At 44.7% G+C, this 19,577-nt stretch overlaps 1 protein-coding gene across 7 annotated transcripts in view; it reads right to left on the reverse strand.

The window, feature by feature from the left end:
• Nucleotides 1-19,577, reverse strand: part of UBE3B (ubiquitin protein ligase E3B) — a 55,804-nt gene that overhangs the window by 13,965 nt on the left and 22,262 nt on the right. For all 7 annotated transcript variants that reach the window (XR_011076177.1, XM_068562260.1, XM_068562257.1 and 4 more), the window contains 5 exons: nt 10,954-11,125; nt 9,257-9,375; nt 8,509-8,623; nt 7,638-7,737; nt 3,169-3,288 (listed from right to left, as the gene is read on the reverse strand). Coding sequence is in view for 6 of the 7 variants with exons in the window: in XM_068562260.1 (XP_068418361.1) it covers nt 3,169-3,288; nt 7,638-7,737; nt 8,509-8,623; nt 9,257-9,375; nt 10,954-11,125 (626 nt within the window). In the remaining variant the exon portion in view is untranslated. The remainder of the gene's footprint in view (nt 1-3,168; nt 3,289-7,637; nt 7,738-8,508; nt 8,624-9,256; nt 9,376-10,953; nt 11,126-19,577) is intronic.

Here is a 19,577-nt window from a genome sequence, read left to right on the forward strand (position 1 = left end):
GACATCAGACAGGCCATCTCCACAGCACCCACTCACCTGCCAGTCTGGTTCCTTGTCACAAAGCAGATGAGGCCAGTATGGCAAGACCTGTTTTGGGGAACCCTTGCTGCCTTCCTGCCGATGTTTTCCTTGTGCTCACCTACTGATGCAAAGGCCTGTGCCATGGTGGCTACCCATCTCATTTAGGAGTTAGGTTCCGAAGTTAGTGAGTGAGCAGAGAAAAAAAACTACCTCTGAAGTCCCCTAAGTCACCTGAAGGAATAAGAACATGGTTTTGAGTGTACAATCCTGAAAAGTACATATTTTATGCACATGAAATATGAAAATCATTAAGTTAGATGAAAAGGAGAGAAAAACAGGGAGTCACCAGGCAGCTGCTGCAGCATTTCAATCATTCTGCCTAAATGTAAGGTAATTATCTTGGCACTGAGCGGGGACGGGGAGAGAATTCTAACATGCCCCTGCCTGCTGGACTTCCTCCATTCTGCTTTAAAATGATGCTTCCCTAACCTTAGCACGTGTTAGGAGGTATGTCAGTGTCATGCAGATTAAACGAGATGGTCCATGTGAAAGCTCTTAGCAAGTGGTCAAGCTCATGGCAGGTGCTCCAGGAATGTTTGCTGGACTCAAATCTCAGTTTTGCTGGATCAGCCCCACTTTACCCTCCCTTTGAAACCCTGCAGAGAGGAATCTGCTGCCCACCTCCTCTGACATACTTCCTGTTGCACCCCACTGCCCTCTCTGGAGGATTCTGTATCTGTGCCCCGGGGGAAGGTGAGAGGGGGACTGGGCGTTCCTCTTCTCTTCTGCATCTCAAACAGCGGATGCACAGAACACTGACGGGGGACAGGAGAACCGGCTTCCAGGCCCAGCTCTGTCACTGACACCTGAGTGACCCTGAATTCCTCTGGCCTCAGTCCTGACTTTGACGGGGTGAGGGGAAAGGGATGAGCAAGGGTGTGTCCACGGCTCCTTCTAGTTCGCAATGCTGGTGTTCTGGCCCCCGTTCACCCCCTGTGAGGAGAGGCCTTCCTGCAGGACTTTGGACCATCACCTGGAAGCCTAATACACAAGCCTCACCTTCAGTACAAACCATAAAAAAGGGGACAGAATAAAAGCCCAGGATATCATGGGTCAAATATCGGCTTTTTGATGCCCCCTTGCGTCCTAATCAAGCAAAGGCCACTGGGCTCTCAAGTTCTGATACGCAAACCACTGAATCGTGAGAACTGGGATAACTGAATCAATGACCCTCTCTCCTTCCTAATTCAGTATGAACACCAGTGATCAATTTCATGACAGGATCTATCCCAATGGAACGTAAAGACGAAAACGGACTTTGCCTAAAATCTAAGACAGACATCCTTCCTTTGACATCCCTGAGGGATGTGTTTAAAAAAGCTGGCCCAGGGTAAGCGGGTGTCTGGTAAATCTCCCAGTGACACTTGAGGAGGGCGTCGGGGATTCTGTCACTCTCAGGAGACACCACAGTTTCCACCACCCAGACTCCCCGTTGTGCTGGCCACATGGGAGTGGGTATGACGGGCGGTGGGATGGAGGAGTTTAAGAGACAGGAAAGGTGCATCTGGGTCCAACAAAGAAAGTGCTGGAGAAGTGAGTTCCTACAACACAACTGGGCTTTTTTTTCTTTGAGTCAAAGCAGAGGTTGCAAACTGGTGGCCAGCAAGTTGAATCTGATGGGCAGACAGGTGTTATCTGACCTTCCAGGTACTTTACAAAAACTGACTAGTTCACAACACAAAGGATCTGTGGATTTCACACAAAACCCTAAATTTTGGTCTTTTCTTAACAAGCCGGAGCATTATAGAGCCCAAATCTCCACAAGGCAATACTCAGGTGGCCTCTTTTAGAGGCATGTGCTCTCCACCTGCCTACCCTCTCCTGCGCCCCAACACTGAGGCTGGTTGTCAGTTGTCATTTATCAACTCACTCGTGAGGTCAGTCCAAGGGCTGTGTTTCAAGAAAAACGGGAGCAAGCAGTGGAAGTGGAGAATATTTCTATTCGTTTAGCAAGCAAACAAAATGCCCCTGTGCCGAGACACTCTCAGCCAGCGTTACTCATCTCCATGACTGGCAGGGCCCCTGGGGGCACTTACATTTCTTATCCCTACTTTTGAGAATGTCAAAATCATCTGTTCACCACCTGCTGCCTTTCCCCGGCAGCTGTCAGTGTCAATCACCAGTGGTCAGAGAACTTAAACAAGTTCTCCAGGAGCGACAAACACGGCACAGATGCCCCGAGGCAGAAATGAGAACGCGTGGGGAGGAAGGGCTGCTGCCGATGCCGTTTGCTGGTGGCTGCCGATGCGGCCCCGTGCTGTCCTGGGATCCCCTGACTGTTCTATGCTGCAGAACATGCCGATGAGGAACTGTGGCTGGAGTGTGATGAAAGGCAAGAGAGCAAGCATGGGCAAATCAACGAAGCCAAGCCGCTCCCGGGAATGGGGACATGGGGCTCACTCACCATACGTGCACATACACTGCACAACGCCGGAGGAGCGCGTGGTAGGCACGGTGCAGACACTGCAGGTGCGTGCATTTATTATGACAATGTTCAGGGTCTTGTTCCAGCAAAATCAACATATCATGACAACTTCCTGACATACGGAGGACAGTGTCCTGAGGACAGGCACCTATTTCAAAGTCACACAAAGTCGCTGCATGGGAGGAACCCTGGACGCTGGGTTTGGCGTAAGTGGGCCACTTCACGTGCATCTCCTAAGTTTATGTCCAAAAAGAACGTGTAGCTCTGTGATCGATGTATTTCCCAGAATGGCTCAGTAACTTAACACCCGCACTCCAGCCTCCACACTCACAGCTGGGCGGCTGGGCAAAGCGCTTGCCAGGACAGACAGAGTCTGCACAGGTATAAGCGTGTCTGTCTTCATTTCAGAGGCACAGAGTGTTGGCCGCTCTCACCTCGTGGGGTAAAGGGAGGGAAACGCTGCGCTGGGGTCTCCAGAACTGAGGGCGTGTTTAATCAAGCAGTGCTCAGAGCAGCTGGCAGGACAAACAGGCCCTTCCTGCACCCACAGCCCTGGCTGCAGTGTCATTAGATCAAGGAGTGATAAGCACAGTTCAGAGGCAACAGGTCACCCACCAGAAACCCTACAGTTTACAGAGAGCACCCTGCAACAGGCTTCTCACCTCCAACATCCGGGACCGGCGGATGGTGATGTGAGTGACATGAGGGGAGGCGGAGCTGGTTTCCACAAGCCCCAGTTTCTCCTTCTCCTTGGTCACCATGTTTCGGAACAGGAGAACTCTCTGAAATGAGCAAAGGTGAGACCGATAAAGGGGTCAGCAACTGAGGATCCCCTAAAACACACTGTACAAAATTAATGAAATGGAAGCACGTGAGAGGCTCCCAGAATGGGACGCTCTGATGTGTGCTACAGGTTAGAAGTGTTTTGTGAGGACAGTAAACATCCCCCCAAACGCTCTTGGGAATTAGAAATAAAGCTGAATACATGCCAAGGGGAAAGGTTCCAGAAAGAGTGGTCTGGCTGCAGCCAGAGCCCAGCTAAGAACAGTCTGGGAGAAAAATCATTCTCCTTGTTCCGTCAATAATCCACCGTAAAAACCTTGCGGCAGCACGCATTACAGAGGGTGCTTTATATAGCCGTGCCTGCTTTAGAGGAAATCAATAGCATGAATTTAAAACACAGAAACATTTCAAAGATATATATTTTTTACGGTCAGAAATGTGTAAATGACCCTACAGTATAAAGGTCCCTGACCTTTACACCTGCCTCCTCTGTGTCCTCAAGCACATCGCAGTCCCACCAGTAATATTTCTCAAGTATCATTTAAATAGAACCCTCTCGCATTCTCAAGACTCTGATAGGCCCCTTTAGGAGAGCATTGACCTTTGGCCCCATCCTGTAATAGCACTCAAATCATGTCAGCGGAATGAACAAATAACTCCAACCTCAGCTGTTTTTCTGAAAAATGTAAATCTCCCCAAAGTCAAGAGCATTGTTAAATACAAATAATAACAGTAATAATAATAACAGCTGCAGTAGTAATAAGAGCTAACTATACACGAGGGGAGGCTACTGCATTTTCATTTGATCATTCTATTAGCTCCCTGAAGTAAATATGGTTGAGAGAGAAAAAGCCACTGCCGACAACCTCCTGAGATGGGGGATGTGCTCAATGGAGGGACTAGTCAGTGAAGGGGCGCCAAGTGGCTGGTTTACAAGTCTAGAAGCTAGGACTGAAGTGCCCTGAAAAACAGCAAAAGCTCTTGGGGTTCCTGGGCAACGCGGAAGGGAGAGCGTGGGCTGAGGACAGCGAGGGAGGCTGGAGATGCACATGCTGGGCACTCTCGCCTCTGCCTTCTGTGCTGGGGAGCTGGAGACAAGCACAGGTATTTAACTCGTGGGGGGCCCATGTGGCATGACTGCTTCCCCTGACCCCCAAGTCTTTAGCATGATCACCTGAACAAGGGGTGCTGTCTTGTAGAACTTGAGGCAGAAGATAAGCCTCCTGTCAAGGTTAATACCGTATGGAGCAGAGACAGCGGACACAGAGGCAGAACTACAGAGGTGGCCACAAGAATGCCGGCCTCCCATGAATCGCAGAAAGACTGGGTGGGGCTCTGGGTTTCCGTGGGGCAGGGAAGAAGGTTTGGGGTAACTCTCACCAGCTCTCAAGGGGCTAGGAGACCTCAGTGAGCACAGCAGACATCTAGGTAAGGATCATCATCCCACTTTGCAGATGAGGAAAACTGTCATGCAAGGTCACACAGCTGGTGCACGGGGGACCAGGGCATGCACAGACCACCATACTACCCAGCCCTACCCACCACACGTGGCTCTAGGCCTTCTAGGCCAAAGCAAGAGAGAGAGAGAGAGAGACAGAGAGAGAGAGGGGCCTTAAGTACCAGTCAGGAGATGAACTGCATGTAAACATGTAGAAGCAACATAACAGAGTGCAGAGGATGAAGTGCCGCGTGTGTGAAGCAGGCAGAGCTGAGACTTTTAAAAATATTAAGGAAAGCAATAAAGGCATTATAAGCCACCCACTCAGGTGGGATCAAGAACGAGGGAGAGGTTCGGTGTCTAGGGCAGATGGCGTAACAGTAACAGATGAGAGAGACAACGCAGGCCTGGAGAGAGGCTTTCACCCCCTGTACGCCCCAGTAAGAACGTCACCGGAAGAGGACAGCACACACGCTGTGAGGAGGGAGGGGAAGCCTGAGACATAGAAAACACGCCAAGCCTCAGACACTATCCCAGGCCTGCTGGCGCCATCATAGGAGCAGGACAGGGGCCAGAAGATGAGGAAGGGCCCTATTTTCCCAAGGGAGGGAAAAGAGAGATTTATGAGCCAAGGACGAACGGCTCATAATCTTTATGCTGTCGATCTTAAGCGCCCCCCACCGCGCCCCTTGGTGAGGATTACCATACAGCCTGGACTCTTCAGTCAGGTCAGCTAAACCCAGAGCTTCCCAGACTTTCTTGTTCTCAGCACCCCCAATGGCCCAGTAATACTTCTTACTGCAATCTTAGGTCAAAAGAAATACCTAACAGTTCCATTTAGTAGACAGTTAAGTCCTAACAACTTAATAAGTGTTTATGTCCTAAGAACTTAGTAGCTGTATTTAAAAAACACGCATAAATTGAAATTAAAAATATTTTAATTTCATTCTTTTAAAACCCAGCTTAGCAAATAGGACATCACTGAGAAGAATGGAGCAGAATTTAACGCTGACGCTGTGAACTCAAGCAAGTACTTCACACGGTGCCCAACAGATTTCACTGTGTTTCCCTCAAAAATTTAAAATATCCTGTAGCAACCGGGGTGCCCAGTGCACCATTTGTGAACTGCAGACACACGGAGTGGAGATTCCAGACCAGACGCTGTGGGGACGCTGTGGGCCAGGGCTGAAGTCACAGACACCCAGGAACGGGGCAAGGAGCCGCATTTTAAGTCAGATTCCACCAACCCGGACTAGACCCACGAGGTGAAGGGCTGGAACCCACTTCAAATGAGGACTGGCTGGAGAAGGGAAGGGCACCACCCTTGGAAAACAGACCACCCAGAAAGCAAACCGCAGAAGATGACACCGTCCACTTTCAGTGGCTGTTCAAGGACCAAAGGGTAGAAGTTACAGAGAAGTAGATCGTGTAAGACAAGGAAGGATGGTCCACCACTGGGAAGAGAGAAGCCATACAATGGCCTGCTTTGCCAAGCTGCGCATCCTCTTATCTGAGGCAGGGGCAGGGATGCCGCTGAAGGGGCTCCTGCATAGAGGGCGCGCGACGAAGTCATCTCCATGAGAGGCTTAGCTCTGTCTAAGCCTTCTGAGACGCTCTGCTGTCAGGCGCAGTAAGAATTTAAATGGCCACATCTGTTTGTGAACCACTGCGTGAGGGGAAGTAAAGAAGGGCAACCACAAGTATGACGTCAAGGTCAAGACAATACCAGAGGACAGCGAGGAGTACTAAGTAAGTCAGGAGAGAAAGGAAAGGGCACCTGTGGGTTCTAAGGAGCCTCCCCCTGAAGGAGCAGACATTTCTGGAGCGCTCACGACACACCAGGGACGCCCCTCATCTCCCGGGCGCCCCCGCCGCAGCCCCTGGCCCTTCCCAAGGCTCTCACGCCCCTTGGCTCTGTAGGCCACACCCCCCGGTCCTCCTCCTTCCTCTGATCACTGCTCTCCCGGTGCAGGGCTCTGGCCTCCGTCCCCCGTCTTCTCACTCCCTCTGGCTCCCTGACCACCTCAGCCTCATCCATGAATGCACAGAGGAGGTCTGCAAGCCGTCTGTGTGTTGAGTCCCCCTCCAGCCCAGTCCTCCCTCCTTCGCTCCAGACCCTCGCATCCACTGGCCTCGAGGAGTCGCAGACACGTCACCTGCCCCCTGCTCCTCCCAGCCCCGCTCTCGCCTGTGCCCCCACCTCTGGGAATGGCGCTCTCGAGCAGCCAGGCACCCAAGCCGGAAACCTGAGCATCCTCTGAGCTCCTCCTCTCCTTCCCCCCGAGTGCTATCGTTCTTCAAGGCCTGGAGGTGCCACCTCCTTCAAAATCTCTTGATGTCATTGTCCTTCTACTCCCGTGGGGCCACCCGAGTTCAGGCCAGTTTGCCATGACACCTGCCTCTCGCCAGTCCTCCACGCTACGGCCAGAAAGAATTTTCTAAAGCAGAGCTCTGACCAGGTGTCTCCACAGCTAAAAGCTCTCCGATGGCTTTGGACGAAATCCACGCTCCTACCCTTGGTTTACAAGGCCCTTCCTGCTCCAGCTCCTACAAGCCTCCTCAGCTTCATTTCTTGACTCCACCTGGCTCTCCACTGGCACCACATTCTCTCTCACCTTGGGCCTGTAAGCACTGTCCACTTCTACCTGTGGAGTCTTCTCCTGAGCCCCTGCCCTGGGTGCCCACAGCATCCATCCCCGTGGCATCCATCCCACACTACCCAAATGGACAGTTCACACCGTCTTCAATCCCTGTACCCCCAGCACTTGGCATAACAGCTGGAATAGAGTAAGAGCCAGCCAGCATCTGCGTTTATTGAATGATCGTTTTTATTCATTTCTAATAATCGTTATAACAAAAATGGACAGTCAGGAACTTGGTGGGAGGACCCCAGCTCTGAGCGCAACTCACGTTTTTGTGAGGAATGACGTGCGGGATGTACTGCAGGATCAGCTGAGCCCGTTTTCTGTCCTTGTCAAGTTCTTGGAAAAGCACGCTAGGTTTGAGATCCCTTAAAAACAAAGACATGGATTTGGGATAAAGAACAAGAAAACCATCCTCTCGGGCAGGGTTGGCCAGCTACAGCCTATGGGTCAAATCCAGCCTGCTGCCCATTTTTGTAAATAAAGTTTTAATGGAACAGTCATACCCATTCTTAGGTACGTCTCTAGCTGCTTTCGCACTACAATGGCAGAGTTGAGTAGGTGCGACAGACACTGTCTGGTGTGCAAAGCCTAAAATATCTACTGTCTGGCCCTTTACAGAAAAAGTCTGCTAATCGCTATTCTAGTGCCACAACTTCAATAGTTACATAAGAGTTGATCTGTCATTGATTAAAAAAAGGCAGACATGATCTTATGTTTAGTTGTTGCAAGAGGATTTCCCTACCCTACCCCCCAACAAACCTAGCTGTGGTTTTTATCCTGCTAATTCTGCTGATAAAAACTGCCATTTAATGATCATAACCTGTTGCTTAGTTCAGCTGGAAGGACTTTTCTTTCCAGTTTGCGTATGAAACATCTGCTAAATGTGAGCTGGCTCTGCTGCCAATAATGAGCTCTAATCATCTTCAGCGTATTGTGTCCTAACAGAAGCAACTGTGAGGTGACCTGTCCTGACAGGTGCTTTATAGGGACATATGCAGATGAAAGGACAGATGAAGAAGACGGACCAAGTCCTCTCTGCCCTAAAACATGAGTGCTGAGCATCAGGCCACACCGGTGCCGGCGGCATGATAGAGGGACGCCAGCCTCCGTAAACCCCCTTCCCACCCCGTGCTCACTTTCGCAGCCAGTGGTCCTCGGGGGCGAAGCGCCGCCGGCAGTCCCGCTCGTAGAGCACCATCAGCCACCCGTGGACGGACTGGAACAGCTCCAAGGTCTCGCCCTTGGCATTCTCTGTGGGGCAAACAATCAGGAGAGCCACAGTCTCGGAGCTGCTCAGAACTGGAGGGGACAGGAGGATAGCCTGTGTCTCCTCTCGTCAGCCCCGAGGCCCAGCAGTTCTTCGTCTCCCTCATGCTGAACGTTACATGGCATCAACAGAATTAAAAGGCTCCCTGGGTACATTCTAAGGGCCTGTGGGACCCGGGAATGTCTCAGACACAATCACTCGGGCTGCCTCCCACTTGTATGTCATCCAAAGGACCTTTTAATCTAAGGAGTTTGGTGCTGAACGACTGGAAACACTTCAGGAGGTAGACTCTAACTTGAAGTGGGACCAGGCACGTGTTTTATCTTCATGAAAATCAACTCAAAGAATCAAAAGGAGTTTCAGGGCAAAATTAATCATGAATAATCCTTCACACACACATGTAAATCCTGACGGATGCCTGGGAGAGTAAGACTTCCATAACCACACTACTATCTTAAGAGGTCATAAACAGTGGAGAAATAAAACTTCTAACTATGTGAATAAATGTGCATTTTCAATTAGCTTTGATGGACAAGGCTAAGAATCAGTTGATGTTATAGGCTCTAGACTCCCCATGTGTAGCAGCAATTAAACAACGGCTGACATCTTTACCTTACCTACGATTCCATCCCAGATCATCTTAAACACAAAGGAATTCAGAAAAGAGGAGATGGTGATCAGTTCTTCCAGTTTGAATGAAATCTGTTCTTCATAGACTTCAATGTCATCAAGGATCCTAAGTCAGACAGAAAATTATTCACAATTTCCCACTAAGAAGAAGGGGAAAAAAAAAGATCTATTCCTCATACCTGACAAAATAATGTTAAGAAATAAGCTCTGTCTTTTAGATAAAATTTACAGGTAAAATGATATGATGGAAGGGTGGGTGGAGGTATAGATGAAGCAAGAGTGGCCATGAGTTGATAACTAACTAATGAAATTGGTTGACAGGTACGTGAAGGTTCATTATACTATTCTTTCCACTTTCTATTTATTTGAAATTGTCTGTAGTAAAAAGTTAAAAAATACAATTGAGAAAGGAAAGAAACAACACGTTCTGCTCTACCCTTTTCTTATTCATAAGGATCTGACTGTGACACTGCTTATGAATTCAAGTCTGAATTATCAAGGAATCTTGACTGAGAGTCTGTGTCTACTGAGGGAAGTTGTGGAATCTTATTCTGCATCTGCAACAGACACTAGGGGCACTGAGTAGGTGCTTGATAAGTATTTGAGGGTGAATGAATAAATGTCTGAAAGAATATATGAATAAATGAACCATAAGATGCAGCTCTATCTGAAAATCTCCTATAACTGCTCTATTCACTTTAGAGCCTGACTCACTCTTGGGTCACCCTTGACCTGGCAATTAAGGGTGTGTCACCAGCAGCTACAGACCCCTGCTCCCCCCTCTAACTACTCACTGAGCCCTCCCTCCATGACTCATACCCAATCCGCCACCTACATATCCCTAATCCCCTCCTGCCGATCTCTCCCAGACCGAATGTAACTTCCTGAGGTCCATTCTATCTTACAATTCTTCACCAACCTTTTGGGAAAAAGTGGAATTAAAAGAATACCAAACACTCAAGTAGACACATAAGCTTAAAGAAAAGGAACTGAATGGAACTAACATCTGTTAATTTCTCACTGTGTCAGGTACTGTACTAGGTACTTGACACTCCTTTTCTCATTTACTCCCTATCAGATTGGTAATATTGTCTCCATTCTAGTGTTGAGGAAACTGAGGCTCAGAGAGGTTAAACAACTTGCCCAGGGTCAGCTTGATAACAGTTGTAAGAGTAACAGCCAACACATACTGACTGCTTCCGGTGCCTGGGACTATGCCTAACACTGATCTCTTCTGTACCTTCCCACATGGCTAAGAGGTAGGTGCTATGAATTCCTATCTATAGATGAGGAAACTGAGGCCCAGAGAGGTGGAGCCCCTTCCCCTCTGGCCCAGGGTGTCTCAGTGAGTGGCTGAGCCAGGTTCTGCACACTGGCTCTGGAATTTTCCAGTTAACTACCTAGCACAGTGAGTAAATAGCTGAGGTGTGATTTGAACCCAGCTCTAGAAGACCCCAAAGCCCCCATCAAGTGGTAACGACCCAGCTCTCCTGAAAGGATGGGAACTAACAACTGCTGAATCCCTACTAAGTGCCACCCACTTTGTAAATGTCTTGTCAAATTCTTCTAATGACAGGTCCAAATGCTTGCAGTAATCACATTAACAATTGCTTCCTTGCTGACACTGTACTTTGGTCTCTCCACATTCTAGGAAAGGAATTCAGCCCCACAGCAGTCAACCTACGTGACGAGGTGCCGGGAACAGTCACAGAACAGCATCAGCATGGCCAAGAGCTGCTTAGACTCTTCAGTGTCATTGTTGAGGCATTCCAAGAAGAGCTTTAACCCTCCGTGGGGCCCCAGTTCACAGATAAACGCCCAAAGTTTGGGCAGCAGGTCATCAAGGTAAGTGAGACCTGGAAAAGGATAGAGAAACCCAAGCTTCAGGTGGGGCACCACCTGGTCCCTTATGTCTCCTCTCCTTCGGGAAAACAAAACACTTAAACCTAACAGTGACCATTTAACGCATGTTGAGAGAAAGAAGGTGCAATTACGAAGAAAAACATCACCATGAGAACAACAATGATAATCACAGCTAATATTTAGTGGGTGCTTACTGTGTGTCAGATACCATTCTAAATACTTTACAGGCACTATTTCCTCTTCACCTTGGGAAACCCGATGTTATCACCATTTTAAGGGAGGACACTGATGCACAGAGAGGTTGAGTAACTGGCCCCAAATCACACAACCAGTAACTGTCAGAGCCAAGAACAGAACCCAGATCTGCTGACTCAGTGTTTATGCTTTAAATCAGGGATCAGCAATAGTCTTCTGGAAAGGGCCAGAGAGTCAGTATTTTTAGGATTTTAGTCTGGACCAGTCTCCGTCACAGCTACTCAATGTGCTACTATCACAGCATGAAAGCAGCCATAGACAACAGGTAAATAAGTGGATGCAGCTGTGTTCCCAACGAAACTTTAATTACAAAAGCAAGTGGTGAGCTGGACTTGGCCCATGGGCCATAGTTTGCCAACTCCTGCTTTAAACTATCTTGCAGGCTTATCCACATTTAGCAAAGCTCTCCTCTCATCTACTGCTATTATTCTATCTCTGTTAAAAATGGGAAAGCAGCGAATGGCAATATGAGATACTCTGGAGCGTTACACAAAAATTTGACCCGGGGAGAAGCAGAGGGCTTCTGATGGCGAGGCCTCAGGCACACAAGCTGCATCACTGTTATCTATGAAGGCTTTTAATATGGCTATTGACCTAGAAAGTGTGGCTCTAAAGTTCCACGTGTCACTGAATGTACAGTAAGATGGGTTCCTCAAACGATTCCTCAGAAAAGGAGGAGTCACCTTATATTTGAGTCCTTAGAATGCCTCTCACTTTACAGAGCACTTTGAATGGCTTAATTTTGAACAAAGAACTGTTTGGGGAAGATATATTAGCCTGGGGGCAGACTCAATCAATGCTACTTATGGATGTTTAGAGGGTGAACTGAAGGGACTGTAATGGAGGCAAAGAAATTTAACACCCATCTCATTATTATTCCTAAAGGTTTGACCTCACTCTTTCAAGGGTAAGGGGATGTGGTTATAAAATGCAGAAACCTCACAATTTAAAAATAAGTTAAAAAAAACAAAAACAAAAAACAGGGTGACTGAGAGGACCTTCAAGATGGCGGAGGCATAAGATGTGGAGATCACCATCCTCTCCACAAATACATCAAAAATACATCTACATGTGGAACAACTCCTACAGAACACCTACTGAACGCTGGCAGAAGACCTCAGACTTCCCAAAAGGCAAGAAACTCCCCACGTACGTGGCCATGCGGCTGACAGGGTCTTGGTGCTCTGGCCGGAGGTCAGGCCTGAGCCTCTGAGGTGGGAGAGCCAAGTTCAGGACATTGGACCACCAGAGACCTCCTGGCCCCACATGGTATCACTCGGCGAGAGCTCTCCCAGAGAACTCCGTCGCAATGGTAAGACCCAGCTCCACTCAATGGCCAGCAAGCTCCAGGGCTGGACACCCCATGCCAAACAACTAGCAAGACGGGAACACAACCCCACCCATTAGCAGAGAGGCTGCCTAAAATCATACTAAGTTCACAAACACCCCAAAACACACCACCGGACGCTGTCCCGCCCACCAGAACGACAAGATCCAGCCTCATCCACCAGAACACAGGCACTAGTCCCTTTCACCAGGAAGCCTACACAACCCACTGAACCAACCTCACCCACTGGGTGCAGACACCAAAAACAACGGGAACTACGAACTTGCAGCCTGTGAAAAGGAGACTCCAAACACAGTAAGTTAAGCAAAATGAGAAGACAGAGAAACATGCAGCAGATGAAGGAGCAAGGTAAAAACCAACCAGACCAAACAAATGAAGAGGAAATAGGCAGTCTACCTGAAAAAGAATTCAGAGTAATGATGGTAAAGATATCCAAAATCTTGGAAATAGAATGGAGAAAATACAAGAAACGTTTAACAAGGACCCAGAAGAACTTAAGAGCAAACAAACAATGATGAACAACACAATAAATGAAACTAAAAAGTCTCTAGGAGGAATCAATAGCAGAATAACTGAGGCAGAAGAACAGATAAGTGACCTGGAAGATAAAATAGTGGAAATAACTACCACAGAGCAGAATAAAGAAAAAAGAATGAAAAGAATTGAGGACAGTCTCAGAGACTCTGGGACAACATTAAATGCACCAACATTCGAATTATAGGGGTCCCAGAAGAAGAAGAGAAAAAGAAAGGGACTGAGAAAATACTTGAAGAGATTAGAGTTGAAAACTTCCCTAACATGGGAAAGGAAATAGCCACCCAAGTCCAGGAAGCACAGAGAGTCCCATACAGGATAAATCCAAGGAGAAACATGCCAAGACACATATTAATCAAACTATCAAAAATTAAATACAAAGAAAAAAATATTAAAAGCAGCAAGGGAAAAGCAACAAATAACATACAGGGAATCCCCATAAGGTTAACAGCTGATCTTTCAGCAGAAACTCTGCAAGCCAGAAGGGAGTGGCAGGACATATTTAAAGTGATGAAAGGGGAAAACCTACAACCAAGATTACTCTACCCAGCAAGGATCTCATTCGGATTCGACAGAGAAATCGAAACCTTTACAGACAAGCAAAAGCTAAGAGAATTCAGCACCACCAAACCAGCTTTACAACAAATGCTAAAGGAACTTCTCTAGGCAGGAAACACAGAGAAGGAAAAGACCTACAATAACAAACGCAAAACAATTAAGAAAATGGTAATAGGAACATACATATCGATAATTACCTTAAATGTAAATGGATTAAATGCTCCAACCAAAAGACACAGACAGCTGAATGGATACAAAAACAAGACCCGTACATATGCTGTCTACAAGAGACCCACTTCAGACCTAGGGACACATACAGACTGAAAGTGAGGGGATGGAAAAAGACATTCCATGCAAATGGAAATCAGAAGAAAGCTGGAGTAGCAATTCTCATATCAGACAAAACAGACTTTAAAATAAAGACTATTACAAGAGACAAAGAAGGACACTACGTAATGATCAAGGGATCAATCTAAGAAGAAGATATAACAATTGTAAATACTTATGCACCCAACATAGGAGCACCTCAATACATAAGACAAATGCTAACAGCCATAAAAGGGGAAACTGACAGTAACACAATAATAGTAGGGGACTTTAACACCCCACTTTCACCAATGGACAGATCAACCAAAATGAAAATAAATAAGGAAACACAAGCTTTAAACGATACATTAAACAAGGTGGACTTAATTGATATTTATAGGACATTCCATCCAAAAAGAACAGAATACACTTTCTCCTCAAGTGCTCATGGAACATTCTCCAGGATAGATCGTATCTTGGGCCACAAATCAAGCCTTGGTAAATTTAAGAAAATTGAAATTGTATCAAGTATCTTTTCCAACCACAACGCTATGAGACTAGATATCAATTACAGGAAAAAAACTGTAAAAAATACAAACACATAGAGGCTAAACAATACGTTACTATGTAACCAAGAGATCACTGAAGAAATCAAAAAGGAAATAAAAAAATACCAGAAACAAATGACAAAGAAAACACGACGGCTCAAAACCTATGGGATGGAGCAAAAGCAGTTCTAAGAGGGAAGTTAATAGCAATACAATCCTAACTCAAGAAACAAGAAAAATCTCAAATAAACAACCTAACCTTACACCTAAAGCAATAGAGAAAGAAGAACAAAACCCCCCCAAAGTTAGCACAAGGAAAGAAATCATAAAGATCAGATCAGAAATAAGTGAAAAAGAAATGAAAGAAATGATAGCAAAGATCAATAAAGCTAAAAGCTGGTTCTTTGAGAAGATAAACAAAATTGAATAACCATTAGCCAGACTCATCAAGAAAAAAAGAGAGAAGACTCAAATCAACAGAATTAGAAATGAAAAAGGAGAAATAACAACTGACACTGCAGACATACAAAGGATCATGAGAGATTACTACAAGCAACTATATGCCCATAAAATGGACAACCTGGAAGAAATGGACAAATCCTTAGAAAAGCACAACCTTCCGAGACTGAACCAGGAAGAAACAGAAAACATAAACAGACCAATCACAAGCACTGAAATTGAAACTGTGATTAAAAATATTCTAACAAACAAAAACCCAGGACCAGATGGATTCACAAGCGAATTCTATCAAATATTTAGAGAACAGCTAACACCTATCCTTCTCAAACTCTTCCAAAATACAGCAGAGGGAGGAACACTCCCAAACTCATTCTACGAGGCCACTATCACCCTGATACCAAAACTGGACAAAGATGTCACAAAAAAAGAAAACTACAGGCCAATCACTGATGAACAAAGATGCAAAAATCCTCAACAATATACTAGCAAACAGAATCCAGCAGCACATTAAAAGGATCATACACCATGATCAAGTGGGGTTTATCCCAGGAATGCAAGGATTCTTCAGTATGCTCAAATCAATCAATGTGATACACCATATTAACAAATTGAAGGATAAAAAAGTGGTGCTGGGAAAACTGGACAGCTACACGTAAAAGAATGAAATTAGAACACTCCTTAACACCATACACAAAAACAAACTCAAAATGGATTAAAGACCTAAATGTAAGGCCAGAGACTATAAAACTCTTAGAGGAAAACATAGGCAGAACACTCCATGACATAAATCACAGCAAGATCCTTTTTGACCCACCTTCCAAAGAAATGGAAATAAAAACAAAAATAAACAAATGGGACCTAATGAAACTTAAAAGCTTTTGAACAGCAAAGGAAACCATAAACAAGACAAAAAGACAACCCTCAGAATGGGAGAAAATATTTGCAAATGAAGCAACTGACAAAGGATTAATCTCCAAAATATACAAGCAGCTCACGCAGCTCAATATCAAAAAAACAAACAACCCAATCCAAAAATGGGCAAAAGACCTAAATAGACATTTTTCCAAAGAAATATACAGATTGCCAACAAACACATGAAAGGATGCTCAACATCACTAATCATTAGAGAAATGCAAATCAAAACTACAATGAGGTATCACCTCACACCGGTCAGAATGGCCATCATCAAAAAATCTACAAACGATAAATGCTGGAGAGGGCGTGGAGAAAAGGGAATCCTCTTGCACTGTTGGTGGGAATGTAAATTGATACACCCACTATGGAGAACAGTATGGAAATTCCTTAAAAAACTAAAAATAGGACTACCATATGACCCAGCAATCCCACTACTGGGCATGTACCCTGAGAAAACCATAATTCAAAAGTGTCATGTACCACAACCTTCACTGCAGCACTATTTACAATAGCCAGGACATGGAAGCAACCTAAATGTCCATCGACAGATGAATGGATAAAGAAGATATCCATTCTTCTTTATATATGTGGCACATATATACAATGCAATATTACTCAGCCATAAAAAGAAACGAAATTGAGTTATTTGTAGTGAGGGGGATGGACCTAGAGTCTGTCATACGGAGTGAACTAAGTCAGAAAGAGAAAAACAAATACCGTATGCTAACACATATATATGGAATCTAAAGAAAAAAAAAAAAATGGTTCTGAAGAACCCAGGGGCAGGACAGGAATAAAGATGCAGATGTAGAGAATGGACCTGAGGACATGGAGAGGGGGAAGGGTAAGCTGAGACAAAGTGAGAGAGTGGCATTGACATATATACACTACCAAATGTAAAACAGATAGGTAGTGGGAAGCAGCTGCGTAGCACAGGGAGATCAGCTCAGTGCTTTGTGACCACCTAGAGGGGTGGGATAGAGAGGGTGGGAGGGAGACGCAGGAGCGAGGGGATATGGGGATATACGTATACATATAGCTGATTCACTTTGTTATACAGCAGCAACTAACACAACAATGTAAAGCAATTATACCCCAATAAAGATGTGTTAAAAAAAAAACAACAACAGGGTGACTAAATAGCCAATAGGTCAAGTAAGAAATCAACAGAGAAATTAAAAAAATACCTTGAGACAAGTGAAAATAGAAATAAAACATTTCAACGTTTATGGCATGCAGCAAAGTGGTTCTAAGAGGGAAGTTCATAGTGATTCATGCCTACCTCAAGAAACAACAAAAATCTCAAACAATCTAATTTTTTACCTTAAGGAACTAGAAAAAGAATAAATGAAGCCCAAAGTTAGTAGAAAGAAGTAAATAACAAAGATCAGAGGAGAAATAAATGAAATAGAGACTGAAAAGGCAAAAAGATCAATGAAATTAAGAGCTGGTTCTTTGAAATAAAGTTGACAAATCTTCAGCTAGACTCACCAAAAAAAAAAAATAATAATAAAAAGCGGCTCAAATAAAATCAGAAATGAAAGAAGAGACAACTGATTGAAAAAATACAAAATATCCTAAGAGACTACTATGAACAATTATATGCCAACAAACTGGACAACCTAGAAGAAATGGATAAATTCCTAGAAACATACAATCTTCTAAGACTGAATCATGAAGAAACAAATTCTAAACAGACCTATTACTAGTAAGGAAACTGAATCAAAAACCTCTCAACAAATATAAGTCCAGGACCAGATGACTTCAATGATAAATTCTACCAAACATTCAAAGAAGAATTAATACCCATCCTTCTCAAACTCTTCCGAAAAACTGAAGGGAGGGAATGCCTCCAAACCCATTTTACAAAGCCAGAATTACCCTGATATCAAAACCAGACAGACAACAACAAAAAAAGAAAATTATAGGCCCTGATGAACACAGATGCAAAAATCCTCAACAAAATATTAGCAAACTCAATTCGACAAGATACTAAAAAGATAATACACCATGATCAAATGGGATTTATTCCAGGGATGCAAGGATGGTTGAGTATCTGCTAATCAATCAATGTGATACATCATATTAACAAAATGAAAGATAAAAATCACATGATCATCTCAATCTATGCAGAAAAAACACCTGACAAAATTCAACACCCATTTATGATAAAAAACTCTCAACAAAGTGGGTACAGAGGGGATGTACTTCAACATAATAAAGGCCATATATGAAAAGCCCACAGCTAACATCATTGTGAAAAGCTGAAAGCTTTTCCTTTAAGGTCAGGAACAAAACAAGGAGGCCCACTCTCACCACTTTTACTCAACGTGGTACTGGAGGTCCAAGCCAGACCTAGGCAAGAAAAAATAAATAAATAAAAGGCATCCCAGTTGGAAAGGAAGAAGTAATATTCACTATTTGAGATGACGTGATATTATATATAGAAAACCCTAAAGATTTCATAAAAAAAACCTGTTAGAAATAACAAAAGCAATCCCATTTACAACTGCAACAAAAAGAATAAAATATCTAGAATAAATTTAACCAAGGAGTTCTGAAAGACCTGTACACTGAAAACTATAGGACACTGATAAGGGACTTCCCTGGTGGCGCAGTGGTTAAGAATCCGCCTGCCAACGCAGGGGACACAGGCTCGAGCCCTGCTCCAGAAAGATCCCACATGCCGCGGAGCAACTAAGCCCATGTGCCACAACTCCTGAGCCTGCGCTCTAGGGCCCGCAAGCCACAACTACTGAGCCCACGTGCCACAATTACTGAAGCCCGTGTGCCTAGAGAAGCCACCACAATGAGAAACCCGCACACCACAATAAAGAGTAGCTCCCACTTGCCTCAACTAGAGAAAGCCCGCGCGCAGCAACGGAGACCCAATGCAATGAAAAATAAATAAATAAAAAATAAAATTAAATTAAAGACACTGATAAAAGAAATCAAAGAAGACACAAATAAATGGAAAGATATTTCATGCTCATGGACTGGAAGAATTAATATTGTTAAAATGTCCATACTACTCAAACCAATCTATAGATTCAATGCAATCCCTATCAAAATTCCAATGGCATTTTTCAGAGAAATAGAATCAAAATTTGTATGGAACCAAAAAAGACCCTGACTGGAAAGCAATCTGGAGACAGAAGAACAAAGCTGGAGGCATCATGCACCCTGATTTCAAACTATATTACAAAGATACAGTAATCAAAACAGTATGGTACTGGCATAAAAACAGACGCACAGATCAATGGAACAGAATAGAGAGCCCAGAAATGAACCCACACATATATGGTCAATTAATTTACAACAAAGGAGGCAAGAATTTACAATGGGGAAAGAACAGTCTCTTCAATAAATGGTACTGGGAAAATGGGACAGCCACAGGCAAAAGAATGAAACTAGACTACTACCTTACACCATACATAAAAATAAACTCAAAATGGATTAAAGAATTGAATATAAGATCTGAAACCATGAAACTCCTAAAAGAAATCACAGGCAGTAAGCTCT

The sequence above is a fragment of the Eschrichtius robustus genome, chromosome 14, assembly GCF_028021215.1.
Source record: "Eschrichtius robustus isolate mEscRob2 chromosome 14, mEscRob2.pri, whole genome shotgun sequence".
NCBI classification, from domain to species: Eukaryota; Metazoa; Chordata; class Mammalia; order Artiodactyla; family Eschrichtiidae; genus Eschrichtius; species Eschrichtius robustus.